This window comes from Calidris pugnax, unplaced genomic scaffold (assembly GCF_001431845.1).
Source record: "Calidris pugnax isolate Ruff unplaced genomic scaffold, ASM143184v1 scaffold60, whole genome shotgun sequence".
Lineage (NCBI taxonomy): Eukaryota > Metazoa > Chordata > Aves > Charadriiformes > Scolopacidae > Calidris > Calidris pugnax.
In genome coordinates, this window is record NW_015090831.1 from 4,318,826 (window position 1) to 4,332,531 (window position 13,706).

The window sequence follows — 13,706 nt, forward strand, 5'->3', positions numbered from 1 at the left end:
CCTTTCTTGTCAAATTAGTCTCCTGCAAATGAAAGGTGGTAACTGAAACTGTGTTAGAACATCTCTTGGATCAGAACCATTTCAAAAGCAAAGTAAGGAAAATAACACCTTAAGCTGGGCTCAGATTTCCGTCAAAAAAAAGGTCAAAAACCCTACTCTGTTCACATATGAAAAGCATAAATGAATTCAGGAGACCCGTAACATTGGCTGCTAAGCAGTGTTATAGATTTGAAAAATCCAGTAGAAGTAACATCAAATGCACATAATTATTGCTGCAGTGGATCTGCTCCTGTTGTGTGATCATCACCAGTCTCACACTGCTGCCCTTCTCACTTTGTGCAGTGTTGCACATAGCTGGGGTGAAATCAAGCTCTATTATTCCACACAAAATAATCTGCCAGAATTACAGTGCATTGTTTATAAATTCACACGGAACATACTCTGAAATTAGGTTTTCATTCTCATTCAAGAGCAAAGAATGAAATATCCAACACTTCAAAACAATGCACTTGAAAGCAACATACAGCTGACTCTAGAGACTAGGACACAGGACACCTTGGTGGGCAGAGAAACATGGTTTTCCTGAACCCTTAATTCTTGCCAGGTTAAATAAACATCCATTCTTTTTGCTGTACTTCCATTGCCAAAAATGCTAAAACACAAGAAACAGGAAAAAAAAAAAGATATGATTGAGTGAAACAGGAATATATCTCAAAGTTTTAATAGCAGGTGAAAAATTATAAGCAAGTGGAACTGAAAGCCAGCTGGGAAGTAGATGATTTTACTTCAGGGCAGGTTCTATGACAACAATAAAAGCTCATCCATGATGCTGTGTTTATGTCTCAATTCCCCAGAAAACCATCAATAATCTAATGAGAAGACAACGTTATACTGCTCAAGTGACAGCACCACTACACCGTCAAATCTTTATAAATGATAGCGAACAGGTAGAAGAAACAAAAAGTTAACTCTTTTGAGAGCTTCCCAAACACCATTGCAAGAGAAGCAGCAGCAGAGGGAACACAGTTGTCTTGCTAGTTCAAGCAATTCAAGTGCATTGGTGTATTGCAGGCAATGTAAGGGTATAATGCAGGGATGGTAACAAGGCAGGGAGAGAATTCCTTAGAAAATCTGAAAGAATGACTCCAGAATTATTACTACTTTAAATTTCTGCAAATACATACACATTTACCTCATCGCATGTTCAGAACTCAATCATTTTTCTTCAGCATTTTTAGTAAGATAAGAAGAATTCCTGTTGTTTCTTCTTTTGGCCACTGAAAGCAACAACATCGCCTGCATGAGAATAGAACTCAACTTTGAAAACTGTTTCCCAAACACAAAACCATTCTTTCTTTCCCCATGGGAAACAGAAGACCTGGTCACCCAGGATATGGAGAAGGCTGAGGTACTCAATGACTTCTTTGCCTCAGCCTTCACCAACAAGTGCTCTAGCCACATGGCCTAAATCACAGATGACAAAGAATGAGGTACCACCCACCATAGGAGAAGATCAGGTTCAAGACCAGCTGAGGAATCTGAAGGTGCACAAATCCACGGGACCTAATGAGATTCACCTGCAGATCCTGAGGGAACTGGCAGATTAAGTAATCAAGCCACTATTCATCACACTTGAAAAGTTGCTGCAGTCTGGTGAAGTTCCCGCTGACTGAAAAAGGGGAAAAAGGAAGACCCAGGGAACTACAGGCTGGTCAGTCTCACCTTTGTGCCTGGCAAGCTCATGGAGCAGATCCTCCTGGAAACCGTGCTAAGGCACATGGAAAATAAGGATCAATGACAGCAAACATGGCTTCACTAAAGGCAAATCGTGACTGACAAATTTGGTGGCCTTCTACAAGAGGCTTATAGCACTGATCGATAGGGGAAGAGCAATTGACATCATCTACCTGGGCTTGTGCATAATTTGACAATACCTCACACAACACCCTTGTCTCCAAATTGGAGAGACATGGATTTGAACGATGGACCACTCGGTGGATAAGGAATTGGTTAGATGGTCGCACTCAAAGGGTTGCAGTCAACAGCTCTATGTCCAAGTGGAGAACTGGTGCTGAGTGTGCTCCTCAGGGGTCAGAATTGGGACCAGTGCTGTTTTATATCTTGGTCGGCTCGGGACAGTGAGATGGAGTACACCCTCAGCAAGTTTGCTGGCAGCACCACCTCTAACCATTGTATGATGCTATAATTCTATGTGCCATTGGTTAATATAAAACTGGGGCAGGAGGGAAGATGGAATTATAATTTCATTTTACTTTTCAGGAAACTGAAAAAAACCCCCATGATTCACTCATGGTATATTATAACCACAGAGTCCCTAAATGAGATTGCCTGTTCCTTTCGAGGCAACTTAATGTGAAAGCAGTCAAAAAGTCTTTCTCTGCACCTGTAGGTGGTCAGCTACTCTTGGGGCATAAAAGGACTTTATCTTCTCAGCCAATTTCCCATGCAGGGATGGAGAAACACATATTTCAACTTTGCAACCTGAAGATCTTTTATTCCTATTATTTTTATTTATACTGTAGCAGTGCCAAGAGAATTGAGACTCCCTTGTGTTGCAGTGCACTGGAGGTCGTGCAAACAGAATAATTGACACTTCTTGTTGCAGACAGGTTTCTGCCCATTCCTGCTGGTTCTTTAGCAACTTTCAGCCAAGTTTCAAGTTTTGCAAACATTTGTTCTGAAAACTGAGAACTTAATTCCTACTTTCATTGTCATTGGTATCATGTTTAGCCTTTATATGATACTCAGACAAAATACCTAATTATTAATCTAATCAGAGGGTAACACATTCAATATTTTCCAAAATGTGATGTCTAATAATTTCCCAACGCATCATCAGAAAGCAGTATCAGAGAAAAGCAGCCCGATGCTACAAATGTGCTAATTAAATTATGCAATAGAAATAGTAATCTAAAACGTAACAAGGGAGGAAAAAAAGTAAGTTAAGCCCTGTGATGCTATGTGATGTCTGACTTAAATGAAAGAATCAAGAAGCATGCAAACCCAGAACATCTTAGTTTGAGGTAGCACCAGAAAAGGGAGATGGCTTTTGTGCTGCTGTTCTTTTTTTTCCCCAAAAGACAAAGCAGGCATGGGCAGGTTGATGTCATGAGCTTTTTTAGGTAGCTCAATCAATAGAGATTTCAATTTGAGATTTTTACACGAAGATGCTATTTGAACTTGAAAGGTGTAGTGGAAGCTATCTGAAATGCTGAAGCAATGAGAGATTATGTTGTGAAAGATGAATAATAATGCTCTATTTTTATCATCCTACAATTCATAGAATCATAGAGTTATAGAACCGGTTAGGGTGTAAAAGACCTTTAAGATCATTGAGTCCAGTGTTAACTTAGCATTGCCAGGTCCACCACTAAACCATGTCCCCAGTTCATTCCACTTTGTGACAAATTTCTTTTCTGAAGAAAAATTTATTCTTTTATCCTTAGATCTTCTTTCATAAAAAAGCTGAATATCTGCTTTGGAACAAGCCTTTTTGTACCTTGTCATATGTCTTGAAGCAGGTACCTGGACTTCCCAGAAGGTGTCCCAGTCTGCTTGGGTCTTCCTACAAGGGATGAAGTGATACGGGCAGTTTATGACCTGCTATCAGGGCTTCATATTCTGGTAACCAGTGATAACCAAGCAAGTTTCCTCAAGTGCACAAAGAGAGCAGCACGCATACCTGAAGCCTGAGGGAGTTTTTAACAGCATTATATGTGATTACTCTGCATCATTTGCTGTTCAGATAGTAATTTTAACTTTTGGGTCACCTTTCCCTATAGGTATCCATTAAATCATCCAGAGTTGTGAATTTGAATATCAATTACATCAAGGGATTTTTAAAACCCTATTCCCAAAATCAGCGATAGGCAAGGCACATTGCTTTAGGTTCAGATCCTGTAGCAGCTTATCTTCTGTGCACCAGTACAGTGGCTCAGAGATGGTTTTAGAAGGCTTATTCAAATTTTAATCTTAAATAGAAAAAAATTGGTTTTTTTAAGAATAAAACTGATAATTTTGTAAGGTTTGCCTTCAGCCAGAGTCTATCAGGCTGGTTCACAATAAGCTATTAGTTATGTGAGGTTCCATGAAAATGAAAAGCACAATAGGTCAGTACCTGGCTCTTCATATCCAAAAGCCAAAATAGTGACATTCATTGGCTCCTTCAGTATATGACAAAGATCTCACATAAACAAGACAACAAAAGCAGCAACAAAGACGTGAAATGCAGGGGAAATAATTTCTATAACATGCACAGTTTCCTACAAGCAGTAGTCTCGAGTTCAGCACTTCTGGTGCCAGTAACAACAGTAATAAACAGTGTGATAAAAGCAAGTTTAAGTGAGACAGTGGGGAATTTGGCTCTAACGTGAGTGACATACCCTGTAATGAGTTTACAGCTGAGAAGTAAGCCTTAGTCGGCTTCAGCATTTGAGCTGAGGAATAAACAGGGAATCTTTCCTGATTATTGACCTCCCCTCTGTTTTGCCACAGGGCTTACTTGTCAGGAAGACAGGAATGAATGTGAGGAGAGCCTTTGTTTTCCTGGAGTGTCCTGTATGAATACCTTTGGATCATATGCATGTGGAATTTGCCCCAGTGGGATGGAGGGAAATGGTAAAACTTGCAAATGTAAGTGTTTTGCGTGATTTATTTTAATAGATGGGGGAAAAAATGGGTTCGATTCTACTATTATTATCCTTAATTGAGCACTCGGCCACTTGCTTCAAGTACAGACCTTTAAATATACAAAGCAGACTGTTGTCATGTTATATTAATATGGATAATTGAAAATTGGTGTCTGTTTGCTATTTTTCACTGCAGTTTAGTTTCAATTTGATTAGAATGAACACTGTAACATATAAAAAAGTATTTTCCAGATGCCAGCTAGATAATTTGCCAAGGATGTTCTCCAAGTTCTCACTCCTAAATATACCATCCACTAAGAAGTACTTGGGGATCATCCCCAGGATTACTTTTGTTCTGGGCAAATGCTATGTAAGCAGGATGTAAGGTAAGAGGAAGAAGGTCCACGCACAAATCTTTCACATCCTTGCACCTCTGTTTCCAAGCTGGGCTTTCACTAGAGGAATTGGTCCACAGCTTCTGAGCTCATGCTTGGTGTAAAGTCGCGCCACAGGTCCCAGCTAGGGAAGGAAATGGCTAGGAACACTTTTACACATGCTCAGTATTTGCTTTTGGGGCAACAGTCTCTTCAGCAGGAAGACTGCAGTGGCTTTGTGCTCTGCTGAGACCTTCTCAGCGCATGGGATACAGCAACTCACACGCTGCTTGTATCAGTCACATACGTGCAAAACTTCTCTAAAAATAACATTTGTTTGGCCAGGAGAGAAATCAGCACTTGAAGTATTTCATGTTTGTTTGTTGGTGTTTCCAAAGAAAACAGAGAAGTAAAAGATACAGACATTAGCTGTGAAGATATCACACACGCAAAACTTCTCTAAAAATAACATTTGCTTGGCCAGGAGAGAAATCAGGCTTGAAGTGTTTCATGTTTGTTTGTTTGGTGGTGTTTCCAAAGAAAACAGAGAACTAAAAGATACAGACATTAGCTGTGAAGATATTAACTTTTCCTCATATTGACTACAAAAAAGAAAAAAAAAAAACAATCTGATCTAGAAAGACTCTGTTGTAACTGCATGATCCTGGCACTAGCAGGACTGCCTTTGCCAGGTTTACCAAGTATCATATGGCCAACTGTCTGTGCAGAATGGGGGTTTATTTGCTGTATTATTTGGCCAGATTTGTTATTTCAAAGTGATTTTGCATCTGTTTCACTAATGCATATTTTTGTAGCTCATTTGACCAATGAAGGAAGGATTTACAAAATAATGCCTCTTTTTTTGAAATATATCAGAAAAGTAATTTCTTCCTTTGCATTTTTTCAATTACAGAAAAAAGTTCTCTATTTCCAAAATGCACAGTTATTAGAAGGAATAAATCCGAGGGCTTCCCTGTCCACCCAAAACAGGACAGAAATACAGACTTAACACACCTACTTATACTTACCCTGCTGAAGCAAATATAAAGGCTTCTGGGAGGAAGGAGGAGAAAACTGAAGTAACTTTACAGCTTTTAGAGTGGGCTATAACTCATTGCATTATTTTATATATAAAGAGAGTCACAGTGTCGGGCTTTATTAAAAGTACAGAATAGCCAAGAGACCCAGGGCAGGGTTATTTAGCTTACAACATATATCCACATAGACTTTACAAATCCTAATTCATTCAAGAAACTATCTTAAAACTACTTATAAATCAATATTTTTTCATCTCCACCTATCAATTTCCCTCTTTACATCCATGTATACCTTGTACAGGTCCAAAGTTGGCAGCTGAACTACCTGAAGCCAAGAAAAATGCACAAGATCATTTCAGGAGGAAGCTTTCAGGGAGAGGGAGGAATCATACAAAGCACAGATCCCAGTTTGTAGTGTAGCATCTTCACTCAACAACAAGCTGTCTAATACATGGGGACCTGTGGCCTTCCTACTGCCCTTAGCTCAATAAAGAGATCCCTCTGCATATTAAGTATGTCTCACAGATAAGCAAAGTTCAGTGAGTTTGGGCACAGTAATTTTTTGTATATTTGTGTTGAAGCTTTGCTGCGTGTCAGCAGCTGACTCACCTGATTTGCCTTTATTTGCTTGATGGTTGGCTTCCAGAATAAACTCATGTCAGGTTATCTGATTTGCTGCTACTGTTGCTTTTTATCATCAATCACAGCTAAGCTCTAACACCTTGTTTCCTTGTCTCCTTGCTTTCTTTTCACAGCTGTGCTTGCTGCTGACATTACAAAAGCTTTAAGCGTTGAAAAAGGCAATGGCAAAGGTGATTTCAACAAGACTGAGGTTAAGCAGCTACTTCAACCCTTAGAGGCAAAGGATTCTCCTGTAATTAAGAATTTTAGCGTCAGTGACAGACACGGTAAGTATACAAGGATGTGAAACCTTTTTCAGTCTGCAGTTTCCATATTCAGAAATCATACATTTTACCATCCTAACAGTAAATGTAAAATAGCTTTTATAACACATCATAGAAAGGTAGAGTTAAAAATCAAGACGCCCCCCTCAACACATCAAACTGGGCTGCTGCTAAACAATTTTACATGAGGAGAGAGCCATTGCAGCAATAGCAATCAGAGCGGTCAGGCTCAACTAGAAATCACATCGCTACTGAGGGAGAACAAAATCACTCCAAATCTTAGTGATCAATGGAAAGCAAGATGATAAGAATGACAGCTTATGTCAACTTGCCATCGCAAGGTGACGCTGACATTTTAGTTCAGCGTTTGACAGGCAGCCACTGAATTAAAAACTGGGTTTCGAGCATAAGATCGACTCTTGAAGTATGAACTGGACTGTGGCAGCTGCTTTCCCCAGTCACGGAGTGCTCCAGCAGGGTGTGCACCAGCGTGCTGCTCAAGTTGGCCCAGTTTAAAGGGTATTGCATTTTTAGTTGATTTTCTAGTGAAAGCAGGGAGTAGAAGAATTGAGACTGGACAAGTCTGTGGTGTAGGGAAATATGTAAAGGAAAAGATTATGTTTTTTCTCACCTTCTTTTGTATATCTGTAGGAGACCAGCCAACACTTAACCAGAACACACCTCTTACAGGTAACCATCATAACGCTGTAGGCAAGGTGCAAGCATAATGTTGAAAATACTTGAGAATCATGATGGAGACCTCACTGGAGGCAATTAAAAAAGATCTACAACCATCATTAAGATTTTATTCATCATCTGTTCTCTATCTTGATGCTATTAAATACTTCACAGGCAGTTCATATACACTTGCTTTCAGTGACATCATAATTGATAAAGTATATACTACTGGAGTGTTAAGTTTTGCACGTAGTTCTAAGATAATTAAAGTAGTCTCCTGTTGTATAAAGCTTGCCACATTAAGGATGATTTCTAGATCAGAAACATATGCACTTGACAGTGTCTTTTAAGGGTAAGGTATATGTGCTGCCAGGTTTGATGATTACCTTCAAATTATAAAAGACAAAAGGGTGTTGAATAATATAGTTTCCTACGCAGTTAATCTTTCACTTATGCTGAAAATTACAGTTTCTATATTATCTATGATAAATGCCAAACAACTTTGAGTAATAAGCTTGAAAACATGTAATTAGAGGACTAATAAATCTTGCTTTAATGAGAAACAGCTGTTCTGTTACACTGTGCCTACAGGACATTCTCATGTTTGGCTCAAGCTTTGGGAACATTCTGCATTAATTAGATTTTAAAAGAATAAAAGCAGTTATAAAGCTTTAGTCAGGCTCAGGCAATCACTGCTTAATTTTATATATGCATTTAATTTGAGAAATTATAAGTAAACAGGCTTGAACTCCCTTCTTTTTTAGGCCATGCGGCACCACTGTCACATGTCACTACCTGTGCCAACAGGCCATGTTTTCCTGGAGTATTGTGTTTTGATCGGAAACCCCCTTACGTTGGATATGTCTGTGGCCGATGTCCAGCAGGGTTTTTTGGAAACGGTCGAATCTGTACCAAAGTCCCCAGACCAGGTACTTTCTCATTTTTAGAATTTTAAAAAGGTTTTGGCATACAAAGGCTGTAAGAAAATATGAACGAGTGTGGCATTATGGTACGATGTACTTTATAATCAAACGTTGAAAGATTTTGTTCTTTCACTCTTACCTGATGAGAAGCTCCCAGGTCTTGTTTCAGGAATACCTGGCTCTACGAGTCGAAATTCAATAGATTAAGTGCCTCATTTGCCACCAGGGAGAATTCTTCACAGCAGAACTTATAGGTGGTATGAATCACCACATCTGTATTTCTGCCACAGCACTGGCATAGGATTTCAAAACACGTTTCCTCCTCAGTAAGATCCGAATATGACACATGCCACTATCACTCCGGTTTCCTCCTTTCCTAATTCTTTTGCTGCAAGGCATCTGTTCTCCAAGGTGACCTGTGCAGATGATGATAGACAAAGTGTCATGTAAGAACAACTATACCAACAACCAAAGGCAACAGATAATTAACACATTTCAATAGTATCATCCATACCCTGAGCAATAATCTACCTCAGGGGACTCTGAAGCTCAGCTGGTCCCATTAATCTCTGAGGACTGATCATTAGAAGAGGTCTTCTGCTGTGATAAAAGAAAAGCTGGGTCCTGACCTCAGGCAGAAAGTGGCAATAGCATAGCAACTGCTCATCAGTCACCCGATCCTGCTTTCTCTCAATGAAATTCTCATAATTCAGTGTATGGTTCTCTAGGGACAGTCTGGGTGGTTGTCCCCTTTTTACTGCACAGAATGATTTTCCAAGAGAACTCATGTTTATTCCTTAATAACAGGAGTTACTAGGTTAGATTCCCTGGTTTTCTTCTGAATCTTTTTCTTGAGTATGCAAGACAGACTGGCTTGAAACCTGTCAGATTGTGCCCCAACCTCCTACATTTGACAAACCCACCTTTGCTCCTCACTCTGTATCCAAATCAATGACTGTTGCCTAAGTGTTGTATTTTAATGCACACTATCAAAGTGGAAGCAATTTTACTGCTTAGTGTAGGTATCATCCAATCTCTCTGAACTATAAATTGATTTTAGCCAGTTCATTGAATCTAAAGGTCAAAAAATAAACCAAAGATTTTTCTTTCTCCAGCAATGAGTATGTACAATGTATTATTTAGTTTGTCAGAGTCACTACGTCAGCTATTGACTCTTCTTTAACTTGGTGAAGCTGTAAAAGCAGTTGAGCAAAAAAAAGAAATAAATCATTGTGAATATAAATAAACTAACATTTCTGTTATTGCCCAAAGCTGCACCTTGTCATTCATGGGATAATGGGATATACACTGTACACCCCAAATGTCATTTAAATGCTCTTGAGTGGAACAGATAGTCTGCAGTTGCAGATATTGGTACAGTCCATCAGACACACTTATACTGTGCTTATATAAATATTAACCAATACATTTGTTTGTGTAGCAAAAAGGGAAGCGTAGAGAGTAGTTGCCATTTACTGTGATTCATACCTGTCATACACAACTCCAGGCAAGACCTAAAAAATACCTCAAGTATCAAGATCTGAAACAAATACATGCTTCTTTCAAAAGCAAGTTGTTTATCAGAGGCTGGGGGGTTGTTTTTCCTTCTCGAATATTCAAACTGAGTCTGGGTGTTCATGCTGCAGACATGCAACCAGCTTGAGCACTTTGGGGAGGGAACGAAGAGGAATTATTCTTTTGTTCCATTGGAACCTTATATTCACTTATGTGAATTATATCACAATATAAACGATGAGAATCTCGTGCCTCAAGGTTAAACGAGAGCAGTCCTTTGTTTTAACATTTAGAAATGAAAGCAATTGCTGCAGCTGTACGAGTGTCCTAATTTATGACCAAAATTATGGGTTTAACTTTAGTTCTCATGTGCTTTGCTAGTTCAAGCAAAAGTATTGTATAACATTGATGATTAAAAGATATCAGACAAAAAAGAATGAACTTTCAATTAAATTTATGTACAGTTATGGATTATGATTATTGTGAAATCCTCCCTGTTAGGATAATAGCTTCCCTCCCTTGTAACTCATGGTATCAGTCTTCAAATGAAACAGAACAAATCCTCTTCAGCTTGCTACAGTGCTTGGGAAGGTACCGAGATTATGTGCCACTTCTTTCCAACTCTAATAATTTTAATCTAAAAATACCCTTGCTAATCCCTATTTTGTACTTTTATTGGCTGATTTTGACATGAAGCTACACTCAATTGTTGTGATTTAAGGATTATAGGATAAGTGTTTTTTCATACAGAAACTGCAAAAATTACCCAACTGCCTTTGTAGATCACTGAGAAGAAAAAAATATGCCAGAATAAAATTGTTTCCTAAGTCAGTGTTTGATGAGCTGCACCCAAAAGTCCTTCAATTTTGATTTATAATCAACAAAGTACCATTTCCTCAGCATTGATAAGTAATAGGTATTAATCTTTTGATGTACTTGACTTACTGCAAACGATGTAACTCCGCAAATAGGTTTCTGAGCTATATTTACCTGCTCTGCCAACAATGCAGGGACTCATTCCATTCTCACTTAGATATTTTACCTGGTTTATATCAGTAGTATGTACCAGTTTAAATCAACCAGACTTGGTTGCAATTGTTTTTGAAGTACATTGGGTTAGTCTTAAGGAAAAACCTCACCAGTAACGAAGTTGGTATGGAGTTTCATATACGTATAGGGAAATAATTATTTATAAAAATACATTCTCCTATCAGAAACAAAAAACTATATCTCTCCCTTCAAAATCCATAAAGCAGGTATCCTATATTTTTTCCAAAAAATTACTAGGGGGATCAAAAGTCCCTTAATTTTGCTGGCATTGAATAAAGAGGAAAGTCTAAGAAATTTAAATCTGTCCAGGCTTCACTGGGCACATTTCACATTTGTATAAAATATCTGTTACCTTTTTGTTAGAAGAGGCAGATCTCCTAAATCAAACCATGCAGTATCATCGCTCATATTCTTGGCACAAAGCAAATGAATATATCCTAATGGGGGATGCTGGTGATGTTACTGCATGTTGCAATATTAGTTCTCGTCAGACGCTACTGGTTTTTCTCTGGACTGGTTTCATCCCTCACAGTCACAGAGATACCCATCTGTTTGCACTTTCTTTAGCAGGTTAGAGAGGTTGGTGTCATCACAAAAGATTTATTTTTTTCCTATTAGTAAATCAGCAATTTTACTGGACAAAGCAGAGCCACATCCATCACCGATAAAAGATTGTTTGTTCAGAGGCAGCGCTTACTGCCTCTCCTGGTTTGGGGAGACGAAGATCAAGGGAGAGGATTATTTTATGATCTCTGTAATCGAGTTCTGCTTCTCCATTCTGAACAGCACTGCTAGCTCTCCTGCCATAGCAGTTAATTTGCAGTATTGTAGACATTTGGCACCTGATATACTTTTGTATGTGCCAGCTATTTGTTAAGTTTATGTACTCTATATTTTACACTATTCCGGTATCTGCACTGTGCTTCTGAATTTACTTTGATTTTACATCAGAGAGACCTCTGTGACCTTCTCATTTGCACCACTGTCAGATCAACATCAAGGTGTGGGTTTAAAAGGAGAATAAAATGTTTTGAATTAAAGGAATGTGTGTGTTTAAACACACAGTGCTCAGACTAACACCAGAAGAACATATTAGTCTTGAGTTTTACATTCTTAACTTTTAACTTTTGAAATCACTGCTGTCATTATTAGCACTCGTCATTGATCACTGCCCATGAAAAATAAATAACTCCAGTAAGAGCTTTGGTCACCAACCTAAGGTTTCACCTCAGGAGGTAACTGCAGGAGTAGGGACCTCTTACTGCCTGGAATAAATCAAATCATTTTGCTTGAAGAGATGGCTGAAGAACATAATGGACTCCTTTCATCTCTTATCTAACAGAATTGATAAATTTGCATTAAAAAGATCAAGGCCCAGATTCCAGTCTCTCTTACAACAGTGTAAATCATAAGTGATTCCATTAAATGAATAGCATTACCCTAATGGAGTGAGCAGAGCTCTGTTCCTGGAAGACCCATCTTAAAACCTGTTAAGGTAGGCACATCACACACAGAACTTTTAAACGCAAAATCTGTATGTACCAAGAGGTGTAGATAAAACATATACACTTCTCAGCATTCAGCAGGTGTTTTGTGACAGTAATTAACCAGTTTTGACTTGGTCTTTGCAATGAGTTACAAGGCTCACTTGAAAACAGAAATATTTTGATGCTTCAGTCCTTAGCTGTGAAATTGAGATCCTTGCAAAGAAGGCATAACAGAAATACAAAGTAAATAGTAAATAATACTCTGATTTGCCTCTGTGTGGTAATAGCCCTCAGCTATTCTTGTGTGCTCCAAAACCGGGAAGCGTTGCACCACAATGCCAGGGCTTCCAGCTCCAAGCTCTGACTCAGGCCATTGAAATTCTGTGCACAATTCATCTTTGGAATTTATGGTGGAAGTTGCTGATCCCTTTCGTAAGCTATGTTTCAGTGTTTCTAGTTTGTGTGTTTCAGGAAAAAATGAACATTTTTTCGGACTGACCAGTTATGATGTAATGATGTCTCCTTCAAGGGGTACATGATGAAATGGCAACTGAAGCATGGTTAGAAATGCCACACAAAGACATTCCATATAAATCTGGACTCTCAACAGACACAGTTTTGCAAATGGTATACTAGTAATCTTTGCACGAGGCCAGGATCAGCCTGGCATTCTGGACATAAGCTGTGACCCTTCCCTGCCCTCTCAGTATGTAATTGCCACTGAAAATCCGCTCCCATACTTTGTCAAGACAGAAAAGGAGTCTGAGAGTCTTTCTGATGGCTTTCTCCTCCTTAGGGATACTAATAAAATATTAAGTATTTTCAGAAAAATATCAACAGAGGGCTGTACAGGAGATGCTGTGACCCAAACATAACAACTAAAGTAGGCAAGGTGGGAAGAATATGTTTAGATAATTTGAAAGATAAACGGTTTCCAGCTTCACTGATCCATGCACTTTGTCAATCCAGAGTTTGTTAAGTGCTTCCAATCCAGATGATGTATTTAGGAAATTATGTAGCTCAGCAATAGAAGACCAATGAAGCCCAAGCCATAAAACCACTAGGGAAGAGGACTCAGCTATATGCCA

At 38.8% G+C, this 13,706-nt stretch overlaps 1 protein-coding gene across 1 annotated transcript in view; it reads left to right on the forward strand.

Moving 5' to 3' along the window:
• Positions 1–13,706, forward strand: part of LOC106887538 (von Willebrand factor D and EGF domain-containing protein-like) — a 178,123-nt gene that overhangs the window by 120,945 nt on the left and 43,472 nt on the right. The window contains exons 18-20 of the mRNA XM_014941130.1: positions 4,516–4,653; positions 6,816–6,968; positions 8,408–8,572. Of these exons, the coding sequence (XP_014796616.1) occupies positions 4,516–4,653; positions 6,816–6,968; positions 8,408–8,572 (456 nt within the window). The remainder of the gene's footprint in view (positions 1–4,515; positions 4,654–6,815; positions 6,969–8,407; positions 8,573–13,706) is intronic.